At 42.4% G+C, this 15,400-nt stretch overlaps 1 protein-coding gene across 1 annotated transcript; it reads left to right on the plus strand.

Moving 5' to 3' along the window:
• The first annotated feature begins 2,167 nt into the window (after positions 1-2,167).
• cdc37 (cell division cycle 37 homolog (S. cerevisiae)) lies at positions 2,168-13,656 on the plus strand. The gene is made up of 9 exons (XM_063199973.1): positions 2,168-2,481; positions 4,348-4,446; positions 6,560-6,742; positions 7,001-7,106; positions 7,985-8,100; positions 8,574-8,696; positions 10,459-10,641; positions 11,531-11,602; positions 12,460-13,656. Exons 1-9 carry the CDS (start codon positions 2,374-2,376, stop codon positions 12,610-12,612), a joined length of 1,143 nt encoding a protein of 380 aa, XP_063056043.1. The 5' UTR covers positions 2,168-2,373; the 3' UTR covers positions 12,613-13,656.
• Positions 13,657-15,400: the final 1,744 nt, after the last annotated feature.

A 15,400-nucleotide genomic window follows, 5' to 3' on the forward strand; every position in this document is an offset into this window, starting at 1 on the left:
AATTACATTGAAAGCTCATTGATTTTTAGTTACGTCGAAATTTCAATGTTGTTTCAATATAGGCACGTATCGAAATACAGTTGAAGTTGCGTGGATCCATAGTTACAAAATCAACATAGTTTCAATGTTACTCGAGGGTGCAAACTGATGCTAAATCAACATCGACATCTGATGTTGTTTCAATGGTTTAGCGTCGGCAATGGAATGCTGATTCTACATCGATTCAATGTAAGCCTATCTGGGGATGTTGGGGGTTGCCAGGAGAAAGCTATTACTACAAAAATGCAAACATGTTATTTTGCATATGATACATCAAATAGCATAGTGAGAAGCATCAGAATGCCTGTGACAAAGTAATTTGGAAAAATTAGATCAATATGGAACTTTTTTCAGCCACTATTAACTGTACCATTTGGAGAACAGTCAACAGAGCCTATGATGAAAGTTACACCATCCCTTCTGTGAAACATGGTCATGGACCACTGATGTCATGGGGACATTTGAGTTACAAATGCCCTATACTTTTGGTCCATACTCGCAGAATGATGAATACATTGCCCTGTGAAAAATACTGGAGGAAACTTGACACACATCAGCCTTTAAACTGCACATGGTCCATTGTTTGGACATGCCAACATGCCAATATTTCAACACAGAAAGTTAAATCAACCTATCATTAGCTTCAGAAAGAATAAAATGAAGTTGTTGAGCGACCGTCTCACTCTCCTGATCTCAACATCATTGAGCCATTCGGGAAACCTCAAATGTAAGGTTCCAGCAAGACACCCAAAAATATTATAGGAAACAACCATTCTGCCAGGAAGAATGTGTTGTTTTGAAATCTGAGAACAAGAGCCTTATCCACAACTACCACAAACAATTTAGAGCGGTCCCTGATGTTAAACAGGGCCATATTCAGCATCAGAAACTAGGGTAGGCCTATGTAAACTTTTGAACAGGGTCATTTGGGTAGTTTGGGTTGTGATCATGCTTTTGAAGGAGTAAACACAGAAGATTGCTAATAAATATCTTAAGCCAGTCACTAGCAATGAGTGAAAAAGAAGGTTTTGTGTAATCCTTCATATTTTGTGAGAAATTTCCAAGAAAGCGTATATTCTGCTGGGATAGGCCTATGTAAACATATGAGCACAACTGTATGAAGGGCTGTTGTGCATACTACTTGGATGTAAAATCATTGCATGGCCTTGTCAGGCTGCTGCCTACCTTTATGAAACAGGAAAAAGACTAATACAAAGTGAATCCAGCAAAACTTTTTATACTTTTTAAATACCTCTATGAAATAACTAATTTCAGGGCTGTTTAAGTGTCATACAAACACTGGTATCGGTGCCCTATCTGTTGGTACTCGCCGATGTCGATACCACCATTTTAGTGCCGATCCACCGATTCTGGTATCGGTATTGGTGCAACACTAATTTTAACTTTAGTCTGCTATTGCTCGATTCCACTTTGTGGCTGATGCATAGGAGACATTTTACTGAAGTGAACGTATTCATTCGTGTTATCAGATGCCTCTTTGGTCCTGTTGTTAGGCCAATACCATACAGTAGCCTATATGATTATTTGATTGGCATAGCCTATGTAAGTTTGGGGAACTACCTCAGAGGATTAATTTTGCATTGCACCTACTGTATTAGGCTACTGGCAAAGTTATATTTCAACAAACTCCTTTCTGTTGTGAAGTAGGCCTATTTCCACTAGGCTATTAAACTATTTCTTTCAGACAGTAAAACCATTCTGGGTTTGTGTGCTTTTTCACGAAATTACTATCAGGCCTTAAATAAGTCGCGGAAATAAACTGTAAAAACTCAAAAATTAATTGAAAGCCTACAATGGTCTGTTTGCTCAGGCAGGCCTCGCTATTTACAGGCATGTAGGCTATCGGGAATTTGCGGTCTTTGCTGCCCTCTGATGGGATACAGCGATGCCTGCATCCACAAGACTACCTTCATTCAAGCCAAAGTCTCATTTTCAATTATATGGCAATTGCATGATTTGGATATTATAAAATGAACTATTCCACAACTTAACCTAGATGTTTTGAATCCCCGTAAAAGTGAATGTATATATGAATTTACCCGAAATTGCATACAAAATTTGCAGAGCAGTGGTTGCCTTGAGCGGCGCACAATGATGACGTCTTCCAGCGGAAGGAAAAGAGATTTCCAGAAGAGTTGTGGAGCTCAGGAACGTCGGTCGTACTTTCTGGTATTGGCCTGGCCTGGATTAGTTTCTTCTCGAAGCTCCTGCTTAAAGACAGAAAGGAATAGCTTGATCTGCACCTTGCATCGTGCCCTTCGAGTTTGAAGCGTCTGAGCTCGTATTTGCACGGAAAACAGTGAGACCATCAGCATGACGACCATTGACTACAGCGTGTGGGACCACATCGAGGTGTCAGACGATGAGGACGACACACACCCTAACATCGATACTCCAAGTCTTTTCAGATGGAGACACCAGGTTTGCAATGCGTTATTCTGTATTAGACACAGGCCCCACATCTCAAGTTGCTTCCAAGTGACCTTCAGTATTATAATGTGCCGAAATGGTCTTGCATGCAAGTTAACAAAATTGTCGCTAAATTTAGCTTGCTAACTAGCTCCCGGGCTAATCACTTGGCGCTGCTGTCTTGCTTGAAGACAACAAACGCCCGAGAAGTTATTTTTGCATTTTTCGATGGATCAGCTGTTTGTACATAAGATGATTGACTTTTACCCCAAGCATTTCAAATAGTCAGTCGTATGCTCATCTGTGATGCTAAATTATACATCATGGCTAAGTTCAGTTTGATCATTTTATTTTGTCATTTCCTGGCTTAAGCTTTCTGTTGAAACACACAGAATGGTCGGGTTGAAATGTAGCCTATACACAAGAGTGATTATTGTGAGAGTAAGACATTTCATCAAGATGTCGATAAGGTTCATTTTGTCGTCACCGCCCATTGGCATACTTTCACACTTGGTGTTGAAACGTTTCAGACGTCAGCAGTGACTGTTGCTGTTATATCCCTGCTGCAGTGACTGACTGTTGCATCAACACTATGTCTAAATTCAAACTGTGGTTTCACACAAGTTTATTTTTGGTTGCTGATGTTGGCATAGAGATGGACATCCGACAGCCACTGCACCCTGTGTATGACCGACAGATGTTTACGACAGTATGTGACGGGCAGCACTGTCTTGTTTGTGTCAACTTGGTGCAGTGTTTTGATATGACATAACATTGCAGCATCAGGGGGTCAGAAAGTCAGGGCAGGCTGCAGTACTTTTCCGTAATGCACAGGTAAAAGGCAGGGGAAGAAAACCTACTTGGTGGATTTAGATCAGGGGTGTCAAACTCATTTCACCCCAGTCCAGGGGCCACATACAGCCAATTTAATCTCAAGTGAGGCTGACCAGTAACGTATGGTAATTGTGAAATGCTGCTTATTTCTGCTTCATATCGCAATCGCATTGCTAGTCAATCATCTGGAGGTAGTTATGACAGTGGACATATCAGGAGCATTGACTGCAAGCAAGAAAGACAGACTCCTCAAGTACTGACGACCTGAAATCTCGGACACCTGCAGCAACTTTGTATGGGGCTTTTTCTAGGAATTTTTGGCATGAGGGAGCATCATAGCAGGTTGCGGGGGGTGAAGGGGGGAATTTACTTGGGGCGCTCAAAAAAGTCATTTATATATTTTTAAAAAAAGAAGTATAAGGGTGCACCCGCGGAGGTATGAGGGTGGAGCGCCCCTATTTTCCCGTTCAGAAAAAGCCTGTTAGAGATTCACTTATTTTTGACATTTGTAGTTTTTCCCCCCTCTACAAGCCTGGGGTCAAATTAAACCATCTGGCGGGCCGCATCAGACCCCCAGTCCTTGTGTTTGACACCCCTGATTTAGATTGTCCGCCCGCCCGTCCTTCCTTTCTTCCTTTACTCCATTCCTCCAATTTTCTGTCTTCTGAGACTGTCTTTTTTTCTGCGACTGTAACTAAACGCTACTGCAGTGGTGTGGTGGCTTTGGCTGTGTGCTCTTTCCACATACAATGATAAGTAACTCAATGCCTGTGAAGGGTCTATCTAATATCCATGTTCATGGTCTTCAGGGTTTCCCCCAGCATTTTATTGCTAGGGTGGCCACTTTGACAAGAAACACCTACCACCTTGACTAGCTAGGTCCCCTGAAAAGATAAAGATTTCATGTTGTGAATGTAATTTCTTAAGTTGCTAAACCAAAAAAAAAAAAAAAAAAAAAACTTAACGCCTCCACCACCTTGACTAACAAAAAAATCTTGACTATACATAACTCATGTCTATGTTTTCCTCTTTTCTCTTCTGTAGGCGCGAGTAGAGCGCATGGAGACCTTTCAGAAGAAAGGAGAGGAGCTGGAGAAGGCCCTCACAGAGAGCAAGAAGAAACTCTCTGAGGCTCAGAAAAAGGTAAAACTTGCAGGGAATTCTGTATGAGGGGCAGTTTATACTTCATGAGTATGATTTTGAGGGAAATCGACTATTTTTTTTTATCGGAAGCGCTTTTCGTTACATGGCAACCCAGCCATCGGGGCTTGAAGAAGCAAAAATCTGAAGACTCCTTTGAGAGTGGGGAGTTTTGAAGACCAGGGTTGCATCTCCAGCTAAGCAGCCTAAACATGTTCACGTCCCCTACACCTTCACATCTCCAGATTTTTGTGTAGACGAAACATGGAGGTAGTATAAGACCTGGAGAGAGTGAATAAGTCCTGCCCCCAGTCATTTCAATGGGAAATGCTAGGTTAGTGAATTCAGCCAAAATTGAAAGAATTTTTCAGCTTCCAAAATGGAGTTTCATGGAGCTCATTTCCTGGACCAGTTTACTCAGTTAATTACGTGCCACGTTACTGATGGCCGTAAGGTTGACCAGAAAGCTACTGTATATGGAAGACGGGTAATGGATACATGGAGGTATTATAAGATGCCCAACCACAGACCTATAGGTCTGTGTGCCCAACCCTAAACTTGTGCGTGTGCTGAGAGCAATGGCGCACCCACCAATCATCATGAGCGAAGTGGTCCCGGATATGATGTCAATTTGTGAAAATGGCGACAAGGAAGTGCCTTGCTAATCGGCGAAGCTAACCAGCTTTATCCTGACCCCCTGAGCCGAAAGACAATTCCGACAAAACATTTTGATGGGTAGATGGATGAATGGAAGGATGGATTGATAGATGGATAATGAGAATGGTATAACATAGCTTGCTAGATATACACTACCGGTCAAAAGTTTGGGGTCACCACATTTTCCTCCCACAATGCTTCTTTCTGACAGTTAAGCTTATTCCTTTTCAATTTCAGTTCTGGTATAAAATCAGTGTATAGAGTAATTGTTCCTTGAAAATAATGCATGCAACAAATAAGCAATTTGATATTGGAAAAAGTAACTGTTGAATGGATTTACTTGTATAGACAAACCAAAATGTATCACTAACTTTTGACTAATCAAAGTGTACCTTTACTAAGGTAGTGTCTAGTCTGGTGTACTAATCAAAGTGTAGATTCCTTTGGCATTTATAATAGCCAGTTGTGGTTCTACAGATTCATTCCTTGGATGAGATGAGGTCCAGAATTGGCCATGAGTTCTATGAGCCCCATGCATGCAAAAGTTGATGTCTGCTCCTGTCAATTCATACAATACCGGATGATATACACATAATTTGAAAGAGGAGAATCTACACTTTCCAACGATGTATGGCACTGGCTTGCACACTAAAACATTGCTGAGACAATGGATCGTGCATTCATAAGTAGGCTCATTCTGATGGCTAGAAAATCATGCAGCTACTTTGACTTGAATTTGTGGACGAGGTGGCAACTCAACAAATGTCATACACCTACCATTGGAAAGGGCAGACACTGAGCTTTCCAATAGTGCCATGCATTCTCTGATAAACCAAAGAAATGTCTGTAGAAAAATGGACTAAAACACGTATTTCTATGTAATAAATGGGTGAAAAAGCTTGGTTAGATTTCACTCTTCTGTCCAGTTTAACCAATTTTATGGGTAATCAAACCTTTTTTCACCCGTGGCTGTTTATTACTTTCCATTATTCCATTTCAAGCTATTCAAAAGATGTTTGCGACTTGAATTGCAAACAAATAACTGGAAAAAGTAAGGTGACCCCAAACTTTTGAACGGTAGTGTATATATATATGGGTAATACATTTTAGATTTATGAATAGATCTACATCATTAGTAAGTTGGCCAAGGTGCTTTACCTCGTCCTTTTAACCCATTTTAGCCTAAGCCCTTTTTGGGAAAAGGGTGCCCTCTACCTTTTAAATCCTAAATATCTCAGCCTCCGAAGCACATAAAAACATGAAATAAGTTGCATTTAAAAGCTAGGACCCTCATCTAGCGTTATACTGTGTTCATTCAACTCTAACATGCCCACCATTTTATTTAAAAAAATCAAATCTCAAGAGCCTGAATGCAGCGTATATGTCGCTCCAGGCTAAAATGTGTTAAGTCTCTGTCTCTCTCTCTCACTCTCTCTCTCTCTCGACCCCCCCCCCCCAGGTGAAGGGGCTAGAGGGGGCGTCGACAGACGAGGCGAAGGCGGAGCTGGCCAAGGCGCAGGCGGAGGAGAAGGCGGCGCGCAAGGAGGAGCGGGCGGCTGAGAAGAAGGTGGATGAGTACCGCCGAGACGAGAAGAAGCAGCCCTGGAACGTGGACACACTCAGCAAGGACGGCTTCAGCAAGGTAGAATAGATTTTAGCATTTAGACCCATGGTCTCCCATTCATTTTCCACTTGCCTGCGTTCGCCGACTAGGCGGAACTGCAAGATCATTGGCTACAATGGGAACCAATCATACAGGTTGGTGTTGGAAAATATTGCATAAAAATTGTTTGCCTAATAATTCTGCATGCTGTGTAGTATTCAAACTTCTCCGCTCCCCCATAATAGTCAAACTTCTCCGCTCCCCCATCACCCCACCTCCCTTTCCTTCCTGCATTAGAGCGTGGTGAACGCCAAGCCAGACACGCAGGATGAGACGGAGGAGGAGAAGGAAGAGAAACACAAGTCCTTCGTGGAGAAGTACGAGAAACAGATCAAACACTTTGGTGAGTTTGGTTTAGGATGAACTTTTTCCCCCATCTTACTTGGTTTTGGTAGGGGGCAATATTCAATCAGTTTTAATTATGACACTAATGAGAGTGATGATGATGGTGATGGTTTTGGAAATCTTTGAATAGGCTAGAATGGGTAAATGCCAGTGATGGACAAGCCCTACCCGCCAGCGGCCAAAATTATTTTTGCCTGCGAGTTGGTCTAGCCTCGTACAATGCCCCAATGCCCTGAATCTGGCAGACCAATCCCAATAGACACAGACACAGTTTGAAAAACAACGGGTTGTCTCCATCAACAATCTCCCGATGTGTCATTAATCGGGGCCAGACTAAATTACACATTTAATCTCACATTTAGTCTGGTTTATCAGTAGTGTTGCACCGACATCATTTTTTGGCCCCGATACCGATACCCGATACCTGGCTGTGCAGTATCGGCCGATACCGATACCACCCTATTTGAAATGTATATACAGTATATGAAGGGCTGTAGTGCATACTACTTGGATGTAAAATCATTGCATGGCTTTGTCAGGCTGCTGCCTACCTTTGTGAAACAGGAAAAAGACTAATACAAAGTGAATCCAGCAAAACTTTTTAAATACCTCTATGAAATAACTAATATCAAGGCTGTTTAAGTGTCATAAAAGCACCTGTAAATGGTATCGGTGCCCTATTTGTTGGTACTCGCCGATACCGATACCACTATTTTAGTACCGATCCACCGATTCTGCTATCGGTATCGGTGCAACACTATTTATCAGGCTACCAACGTCCTCCATATTAACTGTATTCTAATTCTACTTGTATATTCTAACCCATGCCCCTGCCACAAGTAGGCATATTTGACGCTTCTAATTGTCTGTCCACAGGTATGCTGCGGCGCTGGGACGACAGCCAGAAGTACCTGTCAGACAACCCTCACCTGGTGTGCGAGGAGACGGCCAACTACCTGGTCATCATGTGCATAGACCTGGAAGTGGAGGAGGTGAGGGAGGGAGGGAGGGAGGGAGTTCCAATATGCGACCTTGCGTCCTCCACTTGTGCTTGTGGCCTCGTACCAGGAAGTAATATGTCATGATGACTGACCACAGCATTATATTTCAATATCTTGCAAAAGCTCAATTGTAAAGTCGTCTTCTCATTTGCAAACAGGATGGTGAATGAAGAATAGTCCCCCAAACATTGTTTTGGCTATGCTGACAGCGGGGAAACTTGTTTGTTTTCTCCACGGAGGCGGGGCATCAGCCAAACGTGAGGCCACAAGCACAAGTGGAGGACGCAAGGTCACATATTGTAATGCACACTGTGTGTGTGTGTGTGTGTGTGTGTGCTTGCGCGTGCAAGTCTGAGAGACCATTGTCATGCTGTGCGAGTGTGTGCGCGCGCGCATCTGTGTGTGTGTGTTTGTGTGTACCTGTGTAGTAGTTTGACCTCTGCCCTCTGCCCCCTCTTGTCCAGAAACACGCCCTGATGGAGCAGGTGGCCCACCAGACCATCGTCATGCAGTTCATCCTGGAGCTGGCCAAGAGCCTCAAGGTGGACCCTCGCGGCTGCTTCCGCCAGTTCTTCACCAAGATCAAGGTCAGCATCTACTACACACTACGTACTGTGGATTAGCCTAGTTGGCTTCAATGGTATTTATTTCGATCTTTTTTTAATGCATCATGATACAAAATATATATTGATTAAGTATATAAATATATATTATGTATTTTAGCTGCAAATACTATTATATATCAATATCAATATTATATATAAGAGTTTTATAATATATATATTGTATATTACAATATTATTTATATTTAGATATATATTTTCATATCATGTATTGAGAATTTTTACATGCAAGAGGTATGTAAAAGCATATTTAGTATGAGTGTTTCTATGCACAATGTCTTATGTTTGGGTATATAAATGCTATTATTATCTACACACAGTTTTTTTTTATTCGTATTTTGTAATTTTTTTGTATCCACCGTATGTTATAATAATGGCTTCCACCGGTTCATCACCAAGCTCCAGGTCAGGCCCTACGGATCACAGAATAGAAAAACCTCTTCTTTTACGTCATTAATGTGTTCTTGTGCTATAGAAACCCATTACTATTATGAATACTACTAGTAGTAGCTGTAGAAGCAGCAGTAGTGAAGTGATGTAAGTATCTGTGGTGATATATTGGCAGTCGGCAGATTGCTTTAGAGATGTCTGACACTTGTCTTTTGTCCGCATCTTTTACGTAGTAGACGTAATAGTGTGGTTTGTGGTTACTCTCTTGGCTCATTTATCTCGGGTACTGGCCGACTTCTATAGACCGCCAACCAATGATGCCAGGATGGCTTTAATGACAAAACTGTAGTAGCAGTAGTAGTAGCTGTAATGTCGTTGTTAGTAAATTGAACTTGTTCGGTTTTACCTTGTTTCTTGGTTTGCCATCTTAGACTTCAGACTAGCAGTAAAAGTACCCCTTCCCCAAAATGAGTTGAGTTGTAGGCCACTGACCTTCTCGCAAGGCCTTCTACACTGCATTCCACATTATTACGCAAACATTTTTTTGCCGTTTTCCCCAATAATCAATAGAAATAGCCCAGATATCCTTGATGCTTTGCTCTCAGCTGTTTTTGTTTGTTTGGTCTGGTGACCCACACGTCGCTCTTCAATATACCCGTAGATTTCCATGAAGAGTCAAGTGTGGGTCACCAGACCAAACAAACAAACAAACAGCTGAAAGCAAAGCGTCAAGGATATCTGGGCTTCCATAACTCCCATGCAATGCTCTGCCATTGACTTCAATGTTAAACGCAGCATTCCAGTTATAGACAAAGAGCTTATCACCAAGTATTGAACATTGAAATGTAATTTAGAGGGTACCAAATTCCAACTGTTTTGATGTAAATGGGAAAAAAGAAAAATTTGGACTACAACACTACAAAACTATTTCGCGTAATAATGTGGAACAGAGCATTTTAAGTTTTTTATTATTTAAAAAAATACTTTTATCATTGGAAGGTTCATTCAAAAACGTTTTAATTGTACTCTAATGGCTGAATGCAGTGTAAGTAGGGACGCAAACAATGAATTGACTTTAATCAATTAATGCGTTAATCGATTGAAAAACATTAATCACAATTAATCGACAATTCAACTGACAAGAGACCCAGGTGAAATGGGCATGTGAAGTGTGTGTGAAGAGAGGTGTGAATAGTGGGAATATGTTAGGAGTTAGAACGTTAGTTGTTAACACACTTAAGAACTATGGTTTTCAGAAATGCACCCACATTTTTTTTAAAAAGTGTAACTCATTTAGTTACATGTCTTGTAATGTCGTGTGACCTATTCTCTACAGACGGCCGACCAGCAGTATCAGGACGCGTTCAACGACGAGCTGTCGTCGTTTAAGGAGCGCGTGCGCGGCCGGGCCAAGATCCGCATCGAGAAGGCCATGAAGGAGTACGAGGAGGAGGAGAGGCAGAAACGCATGGGGCCCGGCGGACTGGACCCGGTGGAGGTCTACGAGACACTGCCAGAGGTACACACACACACACACGCATACACGCATACCCACACATTTTAGCTACTTTATTCATGTCTACAATTCACAAAATGTAGCCTACATAAAGACATAAATGTTACAGATACAACAATACTCAGTCACAATGCAATGCGGGTCTCAAAGAAACGCATTATTAGGATTGTTAGGATTAAGCAATTTGTATCTGCTTGCATTAACGATAGCAATTACATTGAGTGTGCAGCATGAGTTTGGTGCAGTTTGGAGGAGCTCACAACTCCGGTCTCAGCATTTACGCCATGTTGGAGACACACACACACACACACACACACACACACACACACACACACACACACACACACACACACACACACACACACACAAGGATGCACACTTTGAAGGACATACATATGCATACAAGATCCCCATGAAGGAGTACGGGGAGGGGGAGAGGCGGAAAAGACACACACACACATACACACACACACGGAATTGCCCCATGTCATATTACACACACACACACACACACACACACACACACACACACACACACACACACACACACACACACACACACACACACACACACACACACACACACACACACACACACACACGCGTAATTGCCCATGGTAATGTATGATGTCATATTACACACACACACACACACACACACACACACACACACACACACACACACACGGAATTGCCCATGGTAATGTATGATGTCATATTACACACACACACACACACACACACACACACACACACACACACACACACACACACACACACACACACACACACACACACACACTTACTTGCCCATGTTAATGTTTGATGTCATATTTCTCACACACACACACAATAGCCCATGTTCATGTATGATGTGATATTTCCTCTACAGGAGATGCAAAAGTGCTTTGACGATAAGGATATCGCAATGTTACAGGATGCCATCAGCAAAATGGACCCCACGGTTAGTGTGTGTGTCTGTGTGTGTCTGTGTCTGCGTCTGTGTGTGTCTGTGTCTGCGTCTGTGTGTGTCTGCGTCTGTGTGTCTGCGTGTCTGCGTGTCTGCGTGTCTGCGTCTGTGTCTGTGTATGTGTGTGTGTATTTGAATATGTGGCTTTGTGTGTGTGTTTCTGAATATCTGTGTCCGTTGTGTGTGTGTGTCATCAGCATGACTTCCTATAATATTTGGTTATGTGGTGCCCATTGCATCCATTATCCGCTGACTGTACAGTAGTTTAATTCGCAACATGCATCTCTGCCCAGAGCGTGAGATCATGGGCAGGGTTGCCAGATGAGGCTGATTTCCAGCCCAAAAAATGCTGAAAACCCGCCTGGATGCACTCAATCCCACCCAATTCTATTGATTTCTATGGCCAAAAATTGGGTGTGTTTTTCCTCCAAAATCCATTTTTACCCGCAGACGGCCATCCTAAGCAGCCCACTTTGTCGGGGAAACCGCCTAATCGCAACACTGATCATGGGATCAAGTTAAACCACCACAAACAACAAACAAGCATGTCCCAGAATGTTGGCATGAGAGTTGGAATTTCAATTTCACTTCAAGCTTCTGATTTCAAACTTGCACTCCAACTTTCTGCCCATTTCATTTCCATTTCAGTTATTTAACCGTTTCCACAGTAACTGATCATCAACTGATTATTGTCAATGGCTTATTTATGTTTAGTTTAACTGCACATTGGAGACTAGTCACGCAATTTCAATGCAAGACAATTTCAAACTTCTGTGCTAACCTTGTTGCATAGATTTAATAAAGTACAGTTGACTATCGCGTTCTCTCTCTCTCTCACTCTCTATGTCTAGGAGGCCAAATACCACATGCGCCGTTGTATCGACTCGGGTCTGTGGGTGCCCAACTCGCGAACGGAGGGAGAGGAGGAGGACAAGGAGGAGAAGGAGGAGGTGTATGAGGAGGTGAAGACGGAAACAGCAGCGGCCGCTGAGGAGAAAAAATAATAACTTTGACTATCACCCCCAACTCCTCCCTCCGAAACACCCCCCCCCCCCCACCCCCCACCCTCATACCCAGTCCAAACATGCCCCCATTCTAAGCCTATATTATACTTCCTATTCGCATTTTTGGTCATATTCTCACAAATGTGTCCCTTTATTAATCCTTCCCATTGTCCACCGACCACCAAAAACTACATACCCCACTGTCCTTTCCCTGCCATACTCTGCCATTGTCCTGCATTGAAATTATGGGTATATGGTTGTCAACCCCCACCCGCTCCTGTCCAGTCTTAATTGGTGCATTACCGCCTTCCCCCACTAGAGGCTCCTCTCGACCATCCTCTTGTCCCCAACCACCACTATCGTCCCAATCACCACCGTCAGTGAAGCACTTGCAATAAAAACGGACTTTTATGTGTGATTAGTGTGACTACAAATTGGTTGCCATCGTCTAAGGCAAGTGAAGAGATGTCGGTTCTTCTTTAGGAGCCTTAGATCCTAATTCACCGGTTCTAGATTCCAGGTTCTTCAATATTGCTAAGCTTTACAGCCAACAGGACTGCCTTGGTCCTCCTTCAGCATTCAATCACAACTGTGTGTTAGTACGAGCAGGGCTCCACTTGATGTCAGGGGTGGGTTGGGGAGGGGGGTTGTATCGGGGAGTATTCCCATATCTGCTTTAGTGACAACAAACCAATGGATGTTCAATCAAATTAAAAAATGTCTTTTTAAAGTGCTATTTACTCTTCCAACAAAATCAGCTGAAAGGTTTTTATTTTCTTCCTGAAGAGAACCACCCTCTATCGTAGACTGAACTGTCCAACAAACCATTGATTTTTTTTGTTTGTGTGGCTAAATCACATGCTATTACCAATAGTTGAATCAGGATACAAAAGTTATAGACTCTGTGTGTTTGTCTGCTCTGATCTGCTTTGGCTGTGTAGTCAGTGCCACTGATGTTGAATGTACAAAGGGAAGCCGCATGGTTTACTAGTCTGTTTTTAGATTCAAACATTTCTCTTTTCATTAAATATTTTCAAAATGTTAGTCCTGCATCCAGACAAGACCCTTACTTGAGGGCATGATATCAAGCTGTGGGAGTCGCGACTACCGCAGTATCGACTCAATGCCGTGTGTGTCGCTATGGCTTTTGACCCATAATCCCGTTCACCAAGCATTGCTGAAACTGCATGATAACCCCTCAGTAATGGCCAACCTGGATTCAGATGCTACTAGTATCCAGTTCCACATATTTAAAATGACCTGTTTTTTTACCTGTTCCCTCAAGTATGTTCAGCTTCAGAATGCAGGGCAGAGTTGTGGAACTCCAGTCCCTCCCATTATGGCCTGTTATGGTATAGCCATACACTCCCATAGCCACGTCAGAGATTCTTTAAGTATAGAGATATGCCAACATAATAGGTTTCTATGGGCACCTAACGTGACCAGGTTCCGGTCTGCCTAAAGGGGCGTGTCATAATGCTCCTAGCATTGAATAGAACAGTCCTCAGGTCTGCCTAGGTCTGCCTAAAGGGGGATTTCCCCCCAAATAATAGAACCCGGAAACAATGGGCCAATGGAACCTCTCTCTCTCTACTCTCTCTGGCTACGTCATCCTTTAGTTCCAGTCCCTCTAAGCTTCTACAGGGGGAAAAAAGAAAGAAAACGTGTAGCCTAAGATCATTTGGAATATGTGGAATTGGATTCTAGCTCCAGAATCCAGGTTGCTTATTACTGCCCCATCACACAACCCCCTCCAATTGCAAACCACCCATTCCAAATACTTGCCCTCACACACACCACATCTTGCCCCTCTCTCTCCCTTCAACCCTCTACACTTTGTGCAATTGCCCCACTCACCTATCTAGCCCCATACCCCTCCTCACTTAAGTCTCCACCTACCCTTCCCCATTAGATGCACAATGCCATCGGAAGTCTTTTCTGTTAATTTGTCCTTCTTTTTGATGTTTTTAGTTTTACGTTTTTTTTTTCTTCTTCGTTTTGTATTATTATTATTACTACTACTATGATTGTCACTGTCAATTTAGAAAAAAAAAGAAGTGAGGTTGTAGGGTTGACTAGGCTATATAAGGCATATATGGTGTATGGAGATGTGATTGACTTTCTGAAGTGTGTTTCGCATTAACCATATTGGAATCCGCAAACTCCTGCGAGAGTAACAAACAAACAAACAAACAATGTTGGCAACCTGTTGGTGTCAGAAAGACAATGCTGCAGTTTTATGTGGGACAGAGGGTATTCCCCAAAAAAGGGTGCTTTGGTGACTAACTTGGCTTAAGTAACTAAGGTTGAGTGGTGTATCTCCTAATAGAAGAGACCTAGAGAGGTACATCCTTCTATCAGAACAAAGGCACAGGTTCATTCTCCTAGGTTCTTTATGACTGGCACTTCAGTTAATATGTCCAGGTTGGTGACTTAAGACCTGCTTTCTTGAATGCCTGGAGGTAGGGCTGCATTATAGAAAAAAAATCATGATCACGATTATTCTGGTCAAAATCGTAATCACGATTATTGATTTTTTTTGCAGATTTTTTTGAAAATTATAACAACATGAAACATAACCAAGAATTAATTATATACGGGATGAGCTAAATAAAATTAATTGTAATATTTATGTAAAGGCAATAGCATAAAACTTAGGTGGACAGATTTCTGTCCAGAAACACCAGCCTGTCAGTATGTTCTGGCTTCAAGAACGCTCTCAAAGGTAGGTCACTATTGCCACGATTAAATCACGATTGAAATCACGACTTCGATTTCGCCATTTTAT

This window comes from Engraulis encrasicolus, chromosome 1 (assembly GCF_034702125.1).
Source record: "Engraulis encrasicolus isolate BLACKSEA-1 chromosome 1, IST_EnEncr_1.0, whole genome shotgun sequence".
In the NCBI taxonomy this organism is placed as follows: domain Eukaryota; kingdom Metazoa; phylum Chordata; class Actinopteri; order Clupeiformes; family Engraulidae; genus Engraulis; species Engraulis encrasicolus.